Source organism: Manis javanica, chromosome 14 (genome assembly GCF_040802235.1).
Source record: "Manis javanica isolate MJ-LG chromosome 14, MJ_LKY, whole genome shotgun sequence".
Lineage (NCBI taxonomy): Eukaryota > Metazoa > Chordata > Mammalia > Pholidota > Manidae > Manis > Manis javanica.
In genome coordinates this window covers 10395332-10412616 of record NC_133169.1, presented here as the reverse complement: position 1 = coordinate 10412616, position 17285 = coordinate 10395332, and the positions used below count along the sequence as shown (strand labels likewise).

General features: G+C 36.8%; 1 protein-coding gene across 7 annotated transcripts in view; it reads left to right on the top strand.

Annotated features, from left to right (window-relative positions):
* The window catches only part of DAP3 (death associated protein 3), a 31844-nt gene that overhangs the window by 7008 nt on the left and 7551 nt on the right, over positions 1–17285 (top strand). For 4 of the 7 annotated variants that reach the window (XM_017676639.3, XM_017676638.3, XM_017676636.3 and 1 more), the window contains 3 exons: positions 10474–10520; positions 14358–14480; positions 15924–16025. In XM_017676639.3, coding sequence (XP_017532128.1) covers positions 10479–10520; positions 14358–14480; positions 15924–16025 — 267 coding nt within the window. In that variant the 5' untranslated portion in view covers positions 10474–10478. Of the gene's footprint in view, positions 1–10468; positions 10521–14357; positions 14481–15923; positions 16026–17285 lie in introns of all 7 variants that reach the window. The other 3 variants (XR_012124931.1, XM_073221386.1, XM_017676640.3) reach the window with 1 other exon arrangement.

Genomic DNA, 17285 nt, shown 5'->3' with positions numbered 1-17285 from the left:
GCGTGTTCGCTAAGCTGCCCTCGGACTTCCCCACTTGAACAGTAGTAATTAAGTGTTTATTTCATGGTGCTTCCTTGATTGGGGTAGTATCTAAATGCAATATAAATTAACAGGAAAAGCTCTTCAATATAAACTCTTAAAATAAGGTTTCAGATTTTAAAATAATTTTTAAAGGTAAAACTTACTAGAATATTATCAAGGTTGGCTTTACCTTTGACAAGTTATTGGGTAAAAATGTTATACAAGCATAACAAGGGAAGAAATCTGAAATTTTTGTTTGGGTACCAAAATTTTAAACTCATGCTTCAGATGACTGCCTTTTAGCGAAGTAAAAATATACACTCCAGTCTGCCTGGATTCAAAGCCTAGCTCTTCTACTTGAGAGATGTAAACTTAGGTAGAAACCTGGTAGTAGTAATAACTGATTATAAGTCATGTAATCCTTGTAACAATCATATATTTAGATATTACCATTAACTCCATTTTAGAAATGAGGGAACAGACACAAAATTTAAGTAACTAGATCAAGGTCACCCAACTATTAAGGAAGAGAAGGTTTCAAATCCCAGCAATTAGATTCGAGAGTCCATTCTTTTAATGATTCTGCCATATTTGCTGCTCTGTTTCTTTGTCTGTAAATTGGAGATAATATGATCTACATCATAGATTGTTGTAAAGATAAAATGAGTTAATTTACATAAAGTACTTAAACAGAGCCTGACATATGAAAGTGTTCGGTAAATGTTAGCTAATGTTATCATGGTTACTTGAATGTTTTGGAGCCCAGAATTTTTTCCAGTGTGCTTTAGTAGCTGGGGAAAAGGGAACGTGGGAGCAAATGTTTCTTATTCCTGCCTTTACAACCACAGCCCTTTATTTCCCTTACAAGTTAGTGTTATATGTTGCTATTAGCTGAGTAAAAGTTATAGGAGGGCTTTGGGAAGGGGTGTCTGGAAAACACTAGTTCTTGCCCTGGTTTTACAGATAGGAAACTTGAGCTCATAGGAAAAGGACTTCTACAAGCTTAAAATAATGTCACTCTTTTCTATAGAGAATACTGTATGAAAGGTACTCATTGAGAAGCCAAAAGGTTTATCAAATAGCACTGAGCTAGATTTAGATGTCTTATTGGGATGGGGACCTGCTGTTTTTAATTATTTATCTTCAATCTAAGGCTAACACAACTTGATGCAGCAGGGGTTTCTATATAGAGAAATATAATTCATACAGAAAAATTACTTGTTAGCTTTAAAAGGATTCATTAGGCGTTTGTTGATTTAATCTTTTAAATTTATTATTTGCCTGGGTTTTAGCAACATGGTTCAGAGTTCAGAAAGTACGAAAGACACCACCTCTCTCCCTCTTTTCATACTCCAACAGGAACCCATTTCCTCTCCCTGAAGACAACCAGTATTACCAATTTTTATATATCCTTCAAAAACTTTACCTTTTCACAAACAAATTAGATATATTTTTCCCTTTTTTACACAAATGATAGCTTGCTATATACATTGTTCTGTGCTTTTTTTTTCCTCACTTAATACATTTCGGAGATTTTTCTTCAGTACTCAGAGAGCTTTTAGTGTTGTTTTGTTCTTAAACAGCTGCATGGTGTACCATTGTATGGATGCGCTGATTATCCACTGTTGACAGATATTTAGTTTCTTTCCCTTCTTTTAATATTAGAAATAGTGCTGTAATTAAATAATCTTATATACATGTGGACTCCTGTGTTTTTATTATGTCACTGTAAAAATGGTTTTGCTTAGGTCTCATAAAAACTTTTTTTGTAACATGGACACCTTACTGAAATTTTTATTCCATCAACAGTACTATTAATATTGCTTATTATTGTTAACATTAGAAATAAAAATCAAAGAAAATTACCTGCAACATTAGCACCACAGTGGATCAGATTGTATTGTATATATATCTTTTTCCTTAAGTCTTTCTCTTTATGCATCTACAATACTATAAATGTACAGATGGATTCAGATCAATATAGATATACCACTGCTCCATAAAATTCTAGGGTGTTAAGCTTGAGCATGTGTGTACACTTAACATGCCTTTCATGAAGGCTTTAGAGACCTCTATCAGTCTGGAGTCAATTTGTTGAGGAACTTTCTAGGTCTAGCTTGGTAAGGAATATCTAGAGTCTCCTGTAGCCTAGGAAACAATCATAGTCCCTACCATGTCCTTCCTGCTTTGCTTTCTCCATCAAAAGAGTATACACTGCATTATCACTTATTCCCTTATCACTTGGAGACTAAGTGCGCGTTGTTTCTAGCAAAAACACCTCAAGGTACAGTGCTGAGAGCTTGGAGAAGTTTGCACTGTTGAAGTTTGTCATAATCAGTGTGTTTCTGAGAAATGCCTTTACTTCTGTAGCCCTAATCCTGCTCTAGGAATCCAAACTTGAGGAAATAAAATGAAGATTACAAAATGCAATATAACAAATACTGTTTTTTCTAACTGAAATTATGAAAGAACTTAGATTACTCTCAGTGAACCAAATTTTTCCTATAGCACTCAGGATTTAAAATAATATTTCTCAGTCTTAGCACTATTGGCATTTGAAGCTGGATAATTGTTTGTTGTGGGAGCCTCTCCTGTGCATTGCACGATGTTCAGCAGAATCCCTGGCCTCTACTCACTAGATGCCAGCAACACCACTTTTGTTGTGACAACACCCAAGTTGTGACAACCAAAAATGCTTTCAGACATTGCCAGATGTCCCTGAGGGGGCAAAATCGCCTCAGTTGTGAACTACTGATTTAGAAAAAGAATTACTGTTCATCAGAAATCTGTCTAGTTTCATTAGAGAAGAAGTCATAGCAGACTAAAGTATCCTTTTTGTCAGAATTCCTAGAATGGCTAATCAGAATAGTGCCATTATGTATATCATATCTTCAAGTAAGTCATTTGATAGTCTCATTATGGCTTTTTGGGGAAATATGTACTAAATGTTTAATTGTTTGAATAACCATGTTAGTTAAATGGGTTGAAATTCCCATGACATCTCCGTGATGGTCCTCACTCTTAGCTGCACATTGGAATCAACTGGGGAACTTGAAGAAATACCAATCTCAGTCTCTGTCAGAGATGGTGATTTAGTTGGTCTGAGATACAGTCTGGGCATCAAAAGATTTAATTATGCCCAGGGGATCATAGTGCAGCCAAGATTGAGAACCAGTGATCTAGGCTCTGCTGCAGAACTCCTTAGGTAACTGTATCCTATTAAATCATTACTTGAATAAGATCACAGATATGTTTTTCATATTTATAATTTTCAGAATTATAAATATAGGTAATATGTTAGTAATAGAAAAACAAAAAGATCTCCATATGTGGGATCCTGGATTTGTAAGAGAAAGAAGACACTAGTAGAAAAGTTTGGAGAAATCCAAATAAAGTCTGTAGTTTAGGTAATGGTATTGTAACAATGTTAACTTTTAATTTTTATGATTGTACTATCATTATGTAAGATGCTCACTTTAGGGAAAGCTTGGATGAAGGGTGTAAGGAAGCTCTTTGCAATTCTTCCATTAGTCTAATTTTTTGGAAGTAAAACTATTACAAATGGTTACTACTTGCAACTACTTATCTTTGTTCCTTAAGATTTCTTATACAGTCAACCCTTGAACATGCATGGGATCCCATTCTTCTTGCAGTTGAAAACCATATAGACAGTCAACACATATCATATATGTATTATATACTGTATTCTCAGTAAAGTAGCTAGAGAAAATAAAATGTTATTTCAAATTATCACTAATCTCCATAGTATTTCCAATATATTTTTTTAAAACAACACGCCTGTAAATGGACCCACACAGTTCAAACCCGCGGTGTTCAAGGGTCAACTGTATTGTGCATAAGAAAAAAAAGCCAAATTTCATTTGATGCTGAAACTGGTATGAAACTACAACTCTTCCATAATTTTTTATTTAGAATTTTATCAAAACAACTTCATTCTTATTAGTTAACTTTATAACTAAATGATAACTATATTTACAGCCAAGCTTCTCTGTTTTTTAATGATGCAGAAGTTTCCATATGTCAGAAAAATTGTCATTTAGGGCTCCTCCCTAAAGAGGTAAAATCTGTTTCCCACCCTTTGTATCTGGTTTAGTCTATAGTAGGCTGCAATAGAACGTGACAGAAGACTGTGCTGGTTCTGAGCCAGGTTCAAGAAGATTTAAGTGTTTCAGCTCCCTTGGACCTCTGTCAATGCTATGACAAGTCCAGGCCACACCTCTAGAGGATGAGACAGCTTACAGCAGAATCAGTCGTTCCATCTAAGGCCAACCTTGACCAGAGCCATCCTCAGAGGAAGCCCAAAAGACATAGCCACTCCTGACCCAGAATAAAAGAACTAACCAGCCTATAGTTCTAAACTTGGGAGCAATAATAAAAAGATGTTTTTTTAAACCACTGAGTTTTAGGTGGTTTGTTACGCAGCAACAGCTGATACAGTTCTTCAAAGGATGCTGTGATGATAAAATAACATAAAGCATGTAATATATATAGCACATTGTCTGGCATATAGTAGTTAATCAGTGCATGTTAGCTTCTGCTATTGCTGTTTTTAATATAGTTAAATATCAGCATTTTTTAAAACAGCTTTATCAGATTCACATACCTTAAAATTCAATATCTTTAAAATGTACAATTCAGTGGGTTTTTAACATATCCACAGAGCCATGTAACCATTACTACCTAATTTTAGCACATTTTTATCACCCCAAAAAGAACCCATCAGTACCTACTTTCAATTCTCCCTTCTCCCAGTCCCTGGGAGATTTTGTCTCAACAGATTTACCTATTGTGGACATTTCATAGAATTATTCTACCTGTGGTCTTTCATGACAGACTTCCCCTTTGTTAATGATTCATTCATGTTATAGCATGTATTAGAACTTCATTTCTTGTTATTACTGAATAATATTCCATTGTATGGCTACACCACATTTTGTTTATCTGTTCATCAGTTAATGGACATTTGGATAATTTCCACATTATGGCTATTATGAATAATGTTGCTTTTGTGCACAAGTTTTTGTATACATAAGTTTTCATTTCTCTTGGGTTTATAACCACAGATAGAATTGCTAGGTCATTTGGTAACTCCATGTTTAGTATTTGAGGAACTGCCAAACTCTTTTCCAAAGTTGCTGTACCATTTTACAATTCCAACAGACATGTATGAGGATTCCAGTTTTTCTACATCTTCCCCAAAACTTAGTGTCTTATCATTTTGATTTTCGTTACCCTTGTGATTGTGAAGTATATCACATTATGTTTTTTATTTGCATTTTCCTAATGACTAATGGTGTTGAGCATCTTGTCATGTGCTTATTGGCCATTGTTATATCTTCTTTGCAGAAATGTCTATTTAAATCCTTGTCCCATCTTTGAATTAGGTTGGCTTTTTATTGTTGAGTTATGAAGAGTTCTTTATATATTATGGTTATAAGTCATTTATCAGTTATATGATTTACAAGTATTTTCTCCCATTCTGTGGGTTTTTACTTTCTTGATGGTATCCTTTGAAGCAGAAATTTATAATTTTGGTGAACTCAAAGTATCTCTTTTTACTTTTGTATTGAGAAACCATTCCCTGATCTAAGGTTACAGAGATTTACTGCCATGTTTTCTTGTAAGAGTTTTATAGTTTTAACACTTCCATTTCAGTCTATAATCTGTTTTGAATTAATTTTCATGTATGATGTGAGGTAGGGATCCAATTTCATTCTTTTACACATGGATAGCACTTGTCTCAACAACCATTTGTTGAAAAGACTGTTCTACTGAATTGTATTAGTACACATGTGAAAATAACTGATTGTGATGTAAGAATTTATTCCTGAACTGTCAGCTCTATTCCATTGATCTATAAACGTGAATCTGACATATCTGATCTATAGACATATGTTAATTCCACACTGTCCTGATTATTGCAGCTTTGTAGTAAGTTTTGAAATGGGGAAATACAAGCCTTCCAACTTTGTTCATTTTTTCCCCCCAAGGTTATTTAGGCTCATTTGGAATGGTTTGTAAAATCCAAAAGAAAAACTGGGGCAGTGAATAGAAGCTACAGAGAGACATTTCACCTCTGATTGTAAAAGAATTTTCTTAAAGCTGTCTGAAAACCATATAGTCTGCTGTATGAGTTCTCCTTCAGTGGACATGGGCAAGCATTTGATGATTGACATTGTAGCATGTGCAGTGGCTAATGGGAAATGCAGCAGTGTCAACCATAGGTTTGAAATCCACAACTGCCACTTTATCAGGCTACATACCTTTGGGTAAGTTAGTCTATCCATCCATACTGTTGTGAGATAGTGCCTACAAATTGCTTAATATAGAGCCTATTTCTGAAAATCTGAAAAAGACTCAGTGATGATTATTAAGATCATTAGCTCTAACTCAGTTCTGAACTAGTTCTGAAGGGTTCAGTTCTTGAAGTAGATCATCTTAACCTTAAAATTTTATGATTCTTTTCACACAAAAGCCTGCACCACAAATGTTCATAGCAGCTTTATTCATAATGGCCAAAAACTGGTAACAACTCAGATGTTCTTCAAAAGATGAATGTTTAAACAAATAGGCACATTCATACCATGGAACAGTACTCAAGATTAAAGGAACAAACAATTGATACATGTAACATGCAACCTGCATGAGTCTTCAGAAACTTACGAGTGAAAAAAGCCAATATCAAAAGATTACATACAGTATCATTTCATTTATGTAACGTTCTTGAAATGTACAAAATTATAGAAGTAGAGAACAGATTAGTGGTTGTCAGGGGATAAGGACCAGGAGGGAAGTGAAAGAGGATATAAAAGGGCAACATGAGGGATCCTCCGAAGTGATGGAAATGTTCTGTGTTTGACTGTACCAATGTCAATATCCCGGTTGTGATAGGATGTACTTTAGGTTTGCAAGATGTTACCATTGAGGAAGATTGGGTAAAGGATACAAGGAATATGCATATTTCTTTCAACTGCTTATGAATCTACAATTATCTCAATAGAAAAAGTTGAAAAAAAAAAGAACCTATGATTTTTGTGACCCCTGAAGTCTTAGCATATAGTCATCGGAATACCTTTCTAAATTTGCTTGGCTTTTTCTAACATCCTTCTCAGTATACATTTGGCCTGTCTGTGTGAGAATACCTTTTTTTATTTATTTTTTTAAGAATGAGGGCTCTAACACTCGCCAGAAAGTTTCATCAGAATAGTGGCAGAACTTTAAATACAGTGGTAAGTAAATGTCCCTTCCAAATGTGCCTGAAAAGGCTTCGAGTGGTTTAAAAACTAAGGAAATTATTTGTCTCTGGGATTTGTTTTATCTACATTTTAAACAAAGAATTACTGGAATTGGAAGGAGGATCAACTGTCTTGGTATAGGAGAAGTAGATAATAGGTAGAGTCTTAAAAGATTGCAGCTGGACAATATTAGAGAAGTATTTTATATATTTGAGAATTTTTTTTCTTCATTGTTTGCTTCTATAACATCTCTGACACCAAATGAGATGGTGTATTTTTTCCCTACATATATATATAACATTAACAATACTATACACAGCAGTAATCAGTAATGTAACTTCATTCCAATAGCCGGACCTGATTCCAATGTGTGTAAATCTGTGGGAGGGGATCTTCCCACACATATTTACACCAAGCAATTCTCAAACCCCAGCAGGGTGTTGGAGACCTCAACTCGATTCTGATGCTATCTGCCCAGAGACAGCACCAGATGCCCAGTTTAAGGGCTCCGTCCTACAAGACTACCCTCTACCCTCCACTCCAGACATCAGTCACAAGCCCCAGGCAATTACCTGTGCTTCTGACCTACTGGCTACAGAATGGAGGTTGCCACGACATTCCCATTAGGTTCTGTTAATTTGCTAGAGTGGCTCACAGAACTCAAGAAAACACTTATATTTACCAGTTTAATAAAGGATACCATAAAGGATACAAGTTAAAAGCCAGATGAAGAGAGACACAGGGCAAGGTCCCAAATAAAGGAGCTTCTATCCTCGTGGAGCTTAGGGCCTGGCTCGGTGGCACGTGGGGGCGTTCTGTCTCCGACCAGGAAGCAGGATCCAACTGAACAGAGCAGGCAAAGTGGAGCAGAGTGCGCTCTTCTCACGCCTTTTGTGAGGACTTCATTGCAAAGTCATTGATTAAATTATTGGCCATTGGCTGATTCAGCCTCCGCCCTTGGGTGGGGGGTCCAAAAGTCTCTTATTAACATGACAAAACACCCATTTCACCTTTAAGACTGCAGTGTTTTCAGGAACTGAATGAAGACCAAATACACCTTGGGAAGTATATAGTGGGTTATTTGAATGACCAAGTATTTCTTATAACTCCTTATATCACAGCTTCCTAAAAGACTTGAGATAATTATCTTTTGCCTTTGATTTTTACCATCAGTCACTTTTCTGTCTGCTTTTTCTTTATTATAATAAAATACGCAGAACATAAAATTTACCAATCTTAGCCATTTTAAGTGTGCAGCTCTGTGATTTTAAATACATTCGTGTTATACTGCAGCCATCACCACGGTCCATCCCCATAACTCTTCATCTTGTACCATCAGTCACTTTAATAGGAAACCTGTTCCTATGTACCTTCCAGTAATAAGCAACATGTTTAACCTGTGCTCATGCAAAGGACATGAAAACCATGAAAGAAGTCAGTACTCGAATTTTTCATAGATAGTGGCTTTGAGCAGTTGTCTTTCAGTGTCCTAATTTGTGTATGCCCTAGAAAATAGAATGAGAAAATACTTCTCTCTTCTGCTTCCATCTTACCTGTCAAAAGGATTTTTTCTGCATACAGTTATTGTAAAAGACATGGAAAATGATGTTTAGTCCAGATTGTCTGCTTTGAGATCAGGCTTTTGAGATCCCCTTTTTTAAAAAGCATCTTCTGCTATCTTTAAAAGAAGTTGAGGGGAAAAAACCAAGTTGGGAAATATTGAAGGGTTTTAAGCAAGACTCCAGTGGAGAGAATGGATGGGAGACACCTGAGCCTGAAGGCTGGTAGACCAATTGTTGTAATATGGATGGATGCAGATGATCATGTCCTGGAATGGAGAGCTGTCACTGTTTCCTGACCAGCATTTCCCATAACGTCTAAAACATGAACAGAGTAATGGCCCCAGTGACCACAGGCACACCTAGGAGAAGTGACCTCAGGACCGTGTCACCCACTGTTCTCTCTCCAGGGCCTAGACCCCTCCAGAGCTGCAGCCCACAGTTGTCCCTCATTAGTGGTTGGGCCAGAGCACATTGGGAAAATTGGAGGAGCAGGGTTCAGGGGGCCAGATGCTGTTGGAGTGACACTGGGGTCATGCGTAGTTTGGGAGTAGAGAAAGTTGAGGTTGGGTAGAAAGCTTAGGATTTGAAATCAACTGATAGAAAGGGCTAGAATTGGGGTTACATGAGAGTTAGCTGGTCTTAGGTGGGGGAAGATGGTATTGGAGGCAGAGAATTGATGTAGTTGAAGGAGGGTGGGATTGAGAAAAATTGGTGTTAAGAAAATAAGCTGATGAGAGATGAGCATTGTGTGGTGTTGAGTATCAGGAGCTATTGGATCCTGGGTGGAGATGGAGGCTGGGTGGTGGTGGGCACTAGTATGAATGTGCCTGTTTGTTTAACCATGCGTCCTTTTAAGGACATACGGGTTGTTGCCAGTTTTTGGCTGTTAGGAATAAAGCTATGAACATTTGTGTACAGGCTTTTGTGTGAAAAGAATCATAAAATTTTAAAGTTAAGATGATGTAGTTCAAGAACTGAATCCTTCGGAACTATATATATACATAATAAACTAATTACCGTTTGTAGCTGCAGTTTATTCTTTGTATTGCTGTATGGTGTTACATTATATGACCATATCTCTGTTTATCCATTTTTCTATCAATGGACACTTGGGCTTTTTATGGTTTTTGATTACTAATACTTTACTACTATGAACATTGTTACACATCTTTCCCAATGAACATGTGTACGTGTTTTTGTAGAATAAATGCCAAACAGTAGAATACTTGGGTCATAGACCTAAATATTTTCAACTTAAAAAGATAATGCCAAATTTGTTTTCAAAATACTTGAATTTACATTCTTGTTGAGTGTTAAGAGTTCTCAATGCTTCACAAACTCTTTAACATTTGCTGTTGTCTGACTCTTTCCTTTTTTTGCAATATGGCGGTTCTGAATGGTACCTCATTGTGGTGGTTTTATTTTACATTTCACTGGTTTGTAATGAGGAAGATCTTTTTGTGGGTTTACTAGCCATTTGTGTTTCCTTTTTTGTGAAATGTCTATTAGTGTCTTCTGCTCTTTTTTTTATTTTATCAATTTGCGGGCATTCTTTATATATTCTAGATACTAAACCATTGTGCAAATATCTGTTCCCAGTTGTTGCTTACTTTTTCACTTTTTTTTGAGTGCAGGGACAATGCTGAAAGGAATGAAAAGGCTTATCTCAAGGGTCCATAAGGTGAGTCCTAATTAATCTAAAAGCTTTGTGCAACATGACTTTAGATGAATTCTTGTTTTGGGATGTATTCATTGTATCCATAATAATATGATAGTCTTGAGAACTTGAGTTGACTCAAGCTTTATGTACAAGTTTATATTCAAAATTATAATTCCATTTCTCTGCCCATACTCTTCACTCTCAGCTGCCCTAAAAATACTCAAGTAACAGGTGTCAGTAGAATAATTGTGCTTGGGTACCTGTCATAAGAGAGTTAACATTATTTTTAAAAATAGATAAATAAGCTTGATTGCAGTTATATTAACTTTTATTATTCTCTATTTGGATTAATGCTTATCATCCCTTAATGAAGCACTTAAAAATAAGTTGCTAATTTAGACCTTTAGTTGAATAAAATGATAAAATCACATGTAAAAAAGATCATTCTGTTGCTTTACTTCATTCTTTCATTTATTTAGCAAATAGTTTTTCAGTGTCCTCCATACGGCAGACACTCAGGATTGATTCTAAAGTGACTCATTTCGCTAATAACGTTTATTGTTTGTTGGACATTCATTATGTGTTAGGCACTGTGCTAAGTGCTTTCTTTTAATCCGTATGACCAAACCATGAAGTAAATAAACTCTTTGTTTCACAGACGCAGAAACAGGGTTAGAAAGACAGCTTGCCTAAGGCAATACTCTGTGAAGTTGGAGAGCCCAAACTAGATTCCAGGTCTGACTTCAAAGCCTGTGTGACCTTAATCACTGTGCTGTGTTGCATCTTATGGTCCATTTTCTCCAGGTCCCCTACTCCAATAGTGGAGTAATGAATAAATGACCGTTATAGTACGGTGCTGTTACAGTACCCAGGAGGAGCACCTCACCTGGATTAGCAGGGCCCAGAGGAAATACTCAGAGTTGAATCCTAAAGATAAGAACTGAGGTATAAGGGCTTAGTCATTTCCAGCTGATCACTTAATTACAGATTAGATTTCTTAGAAAAGGAGCCCTTCCTTTTTATAGGACGCATCTTTTTATCTTTTATTCAGGGATTCATGGTAAACCTGTGAAAAAACTATTATTACAAAATAAAATGAAAATAAAACCAGGTCTCAACAGAGGGATGGATTCTGGTCTCTACTGATTACACTAAAAGATGGAAATTTCTTTTTAATAGCAGACAAGAAACTGCAGAAAGATGTCAGTGAGAATTTTGTGCTTTTTATAGATTGGTTTAGAGTAACCTTGATTGGCTTGTGAATGCTGTTCTTTTAGGAACTGCATGATTTTCATCCTGGAAGTGTGCAGAGGCAATTGTACATATGGTTGTTTTTCCTGGGAGCAGGAGACTAGCTGGGTGATGCCATATATAACACTAAGCAGTTAGGAATCCATTTTGCTAGCTTTTAATTTGCTGCAAAAAGCAATTACAAAGTCATAGGATTCTTGTAGAAATAGTACCACCTTGTGGCCCGTAAGTGTATATTTTTTTCTACTTTTTTTCAGAGACATGGTTTCTCTCCAGTGGAAATGAGAAAATTGAGTGGTATCAGTACTAGGGTGTATTATTCAGATTGCTATACTGAGATAACAGGCCCTGAATTTTCATTGGCTTAAACAAAACAGATGAATTGTTTGTGTTGTATGGTGTGTGTTTTGCTTTGTTCTTGCTGTTGCTATATTTCCAAAATGGTTTGCAGGCAATTGAGGGAGCAGGTAGACATGGGTTCATCATTCTGGGATGCCATTCAGTCTGTAAATTTTAAGGTTGCCACAGCAGGGGAAGAAAAGAGAATTCATGCCCATTCATAACTGGCTCCGACTACAACTGACTACCAGTTATTTCTGTTTACAGTTCATTAGCTAAAACTAATCACATGATCCCAATCTATCTGCAAGGGCAGCTGAGAAATGTAGAATATTCGAATATTTGGTAAATATTGCCATCTCTGACATTCCCAGATGAAGTTGGAGTGACTATATTATTTTACCTTTTTACTTTATGTTAAATAGACAAGTTCCAGTTCAGAGGTTCAGAGGTTTCCATGTGCAGATCACCGAGTTGCATGTACTGCAGTTTGCTTTCACTTGGCCTGCTTTATATACACCCCCATGACATGTCTCTAATGAAAGATTCTTTATCAGGGCACAAGTATGACGTTTTTGTGGTGTGTTAGGTACTCAGAGAAGGAGATAGAAAAATAAATAAAATCTGGCCCCTTCTCTTCCAAGTGTGGGCAGAGACAAACTTGTGTGTAAGATAACTTGATGTACTAAAAGGAATAGAGATTTGGAGTCACACAAACTTGAATTCTGGTTCCACTGCCTACTCTGTGACCTTAGGCAAAATTTATTTAATTTCCCTGACCCTGGTTTCCTCTGTTGTAAAACAGGCACAATTTTCTACCCGTCTTCTAAGATTACTGGCTCAAAAATAACACGTGTTGCCTAACACTAGTAGGTACTCAACTAACAAAAGCTGTGGATTCAGCTCAAGTCAAAGTAAAAATGCCATGCAATACAGAGAAAGTGCTTCCAACACAGAGGGAAAGATAATTACTTTTAACCAGAGGTGTCTGGCAGATCTTCACAGAGGATGGGACATTTGAGAGGAAGCTTAAAGGATGAATAAGATTTAAATAGGGAAATTGACGGTAGAATGAACAGAAGTAGGGAGGCATGAATAGCATATTTTACCATGGTTGTATGAATGGAATACAGAGTTTGTAAAGGAGTGAGACTAGAAAGGTAATTTAATGTCTTCACAGTGGCCTTGATTCATGCAGAGGACTTTGAGACTTACTTTGACATTAGTAGGGAACCATCCAAGCTTTTAAAGGTTAAATTGAAGGTAAAACTATTGTTTGGTAGGACAAATCTTTTAAACTATGAAAGATGAAGAGTTAAATATTTAGAGGTAACCGATAGAAAGTTGCTATGGAGCTTAAAGTTTTCTTATTAAATGGGTATAAGTGTGATGAGTGGTGTTACAGAAATAATACACATTTTCTGGACTCAGGAAGCTGCTTGGTGAGACTAAGTATAAATAGGCAAGTTTCATACTACCTACTGATTTATCATGCAGCTCCCTTATTACAGCCATCTGTCTGTTCTCCTCCTACTGGCTTCATATCTTAATATTCCCTTGTAACTGGCATCTTTTCACTTCTACGTAAGTTCTTTTATCCTTAAGCTTAGTTTGGGGGAGGTTCTCCAGTTAGCATTTTCACAGATTTGTCTCCTGAAATCTCATTTTCTTCCCCTAACCCTTCCCTGGTTCAGAGGTTTCCATGTGCAGTTTACTGAGTTGCCTGTAAAGCAGTTTATTTTCACTTAGCTAAATGCTTTGCATACACCCTCTTTACATGTCCTTAATAAAAGAGTCTTTATTCTGGGGCACAGCTGGAATAAAGAAGCAAGAAATTTTTGTAGGAAGTGTAATTATATTTGTCAAATAGGAACATTGTACTAATCCCCACTAGCTAAGATGACTGCAGTTACTAGACAGTACTGAGAGTGGTATAGCACTGGACACCATTCATCACTGTGACCAAGGGCATTAAAAGTTTAGGTTGGCAATGGTTATGCTCTGCTCCTTAATAATCTCTAACAAAATTTTTTGTTTCCATATGGGGCAGAGCCCTGACATAGCAACACAAGCTGGAAAATATTCATAGTATGAATAATGTGATGGGACTTAGAAAAATATAAGTATAACAAGGACTTGTTTTACTTAAAACTGAAATGTATGTTAGTGACATTTTTCTCTGTTGCAGGCATGGCTTAAACCCTCACTTTTGTACCAAGCATAAAGAGCCTGATAATTCCAAGACATTTAAAATGATTTCTCTTATAGTTGGACCCCGGACATTTTTTGCACACAGGGGTCCAGACACCCCAAAGCCTTGCTGCTCACCTAGATAACCAGGTTCCAATTAAGACTCCCAGAGCTATTGCCCGCACCAGTGAAAATGACCCGGTGAGTTACTAATGTGTCTATATGCATTTTTTTCTCAGGGTTTATTGTTCATGTTGCTGTCATTTTACTTATCAGGAAAATTGAAATCCACAGAAGCTAAGCAGATTTACAAGTAGTGCACCAGAGACAGCATTGTGGAGCCCAGATCTCCCCATCCCTGTCTGATGCTATGGTAACTTTAAGCATTCAGACAGTTCAGTCCACATCTGTTCTGATTTAATCCCTAATATTGAATTCACCTCATGCCAACGATTTTTTTGAGCATAGAGTAGATACACAGTAAATACTTATTAAGTCAGTTCCTTAGAAATTACCCTTAGCAGTTATTATTGGTCTTACTGTATGACGGGTCAGCTGACTTTTCCTTAAAGGACAGATAGAAAATATTTTAGGCTTATGAGCCAAAGTGGTCTCGGTCACAACTACTTAATTCTGCCATAAACGGATGTGGCTATGTTCTGATAAAACCTTCTTTACAAAATTGAGCGGCCCTAGTTTACCAACCCTGGTATAGAGACTCCTAAAGAAATCAGCTTACTTGCCCAGGACCACATAGCAAGGCAGGTACAGGGCCCAGTTTTCCTAATAACCAACCTGGTACTATTTTCCACCTTTCTAAGTGGATTTCCTAATAGCTGGAGAGGGAACTTACTTGATTGAGAAGAACAGCATTTCAAGTGGAGTTTGTCAGCAGAAGCCAGGAATCCAGCAGTATCCAGTGTTGCATTTCCATTTCAAGTCCCATTAGGCTAAATGTTTATTTATTTGCTCCTTCCCCAGCATTATTGTTGCCTCTTAAACATGAAATTAGTTGTGGGGTCTGCTTAAATGGGAAGGGAACCAATAGCTTTTTGTCCCTATCCCTACACTCAGAGTCTCCTCATGTTAACATACACTGTGCGTGTGGAGATAAAAAAATAACTCATTACCCAAAAAAATCTCCACGGGATGTGTTTTATTTATGTCTCTTAACGTTCACTACTTCCACAAGCACAAAATGAAATAGAAAAGTGAATGAAGTCATTGAAGTGTCTTTCAGCTTTCCCTGTAATTGTAGTCTCTTTATCTGCCAATTCCTCTGGGGTTTCTATGGAAACAGTGGAATGCAGATGATCTTGTCACATGACTGGAGCATCTCTATACACAGCAGAGAAGAATCCAGATGGCGAGAATGGTCTCTGCTGCCTCCACATCTAGGGTTTACGTTGCTGAGCAACTGGCTTCATCATTCAGGCCAACACCAGCTTTATATACACACTGTGAATTGGGGGACAACCAGTATCATTTTTTGTCTAAGAAATGAAAGATATATGTTCCAGCTCTGAGAGATGAGCATTCATTTTGAGCATAGACTCAATATGGTCTAGCAGCCCCTTTCCACTTTTCAGTCTTTGTTACTTTGACTGTGGCCGTATTACACCTATTTGCATTTTTATTTCATAGGCCAAGCATGGGGAGCAGCATGAGGGTCAGCACTACAGCATCCCCCTCCAGGACCTGAAGACGGTGCTGCCCCATGGCCTGCCGCCTCGCTTTGTAATGCAGGTGCCCACAGCATGAAGGGAATGGAGGGAGCTCAGAAAGCCAGCTGCTGATGGCAGAGGGGTGGGATTAAATGAGCCGAATTCTATAAAAAATGAAATCTGAGTCGTAAAAATTCTCAGCTATTGATTATCTTTTATGAATAGTGCTCTTACTATAATTACCTTAAGCCAATCTGTGGTTAACCACTTTAAATCCTCTTGGGAGTTAGGCAGAATATTCTTAAGTAAATAAACAATATCCCACTATTTTCCATGTGTTATTTAGCAGATTTCTAGAAACTTTGGCATTCCAGTGATTATTTAAAATGAATGTAATATCTGCTTTAGCAAAACAGCATGAAAATAGTTAATATGTAGAAAAATAAAATCTGATTATATTTCTGAGCCCAACAGAAAATACATTTGGGTTAGATGCATCATTGTTCTTCAGTCCCATGGATTTTCAGAAAATGTAGTTTTGTGGTCCTAACTTCAGCCCAATTTGAGTATAATCTTGGGTTGCATTGGAAGAATTCATGATTAACTGCAAGTGTAGTCTATTAGCATAATTGGTTCTTTTGACTAACTCCTGCTGAATTATTTTCAGCCTCAGAAATATTCCTTCTTATTGAAACACCAAACTCAACTGTGCTGGTGATTTTTAGCTTAGGAGCCAGAGGATGTCGTTTCTTCAGTGTGCTTTGTTTCAATAAATCATACAAGACACCAATAAGGGAGCTAATTCTAGACCATAGACAGTCTTGTCATCGGAAATGTTATTACGTTTGGAAATAGGATACAGCCAGAAGAATCATTTGTAATGGGACTTTAAGCTGTTCGAAGATATTCATAGTACAATCTCTACCTTCAGGGTCATGTGGGCCTAACTTTAACCTTTTCAAGCTGCTTTCAGAATGGCTTACCCACCAGTGCTTTGGAGGGAATTACTCATACATTCTTTCCATGATTTCCATTTATGTGGAGGCCAACTCCCTCACCATTGTTTGTGTATTTCAGTACTGTCATATTGCCTAATATGACATTTCTGTTTTAATATCTGTATCATGTTTTTGAAGGTTTTACTTTCCATTAGGTTAGAACTTAACCTGTTAAGTTCTTTTCCAATTCAATTGTTTGGTTAGGATTTCCTTAAAAAACAACACTATTTTAATCCTTATCTGATGTACTTACTAATAGTATTTGTTAGATATTTATTTTTATCAACAGACGTTACTTAATACTTTATTTGCAACTCACTTTCATACATATCAGTGCTTCCCAA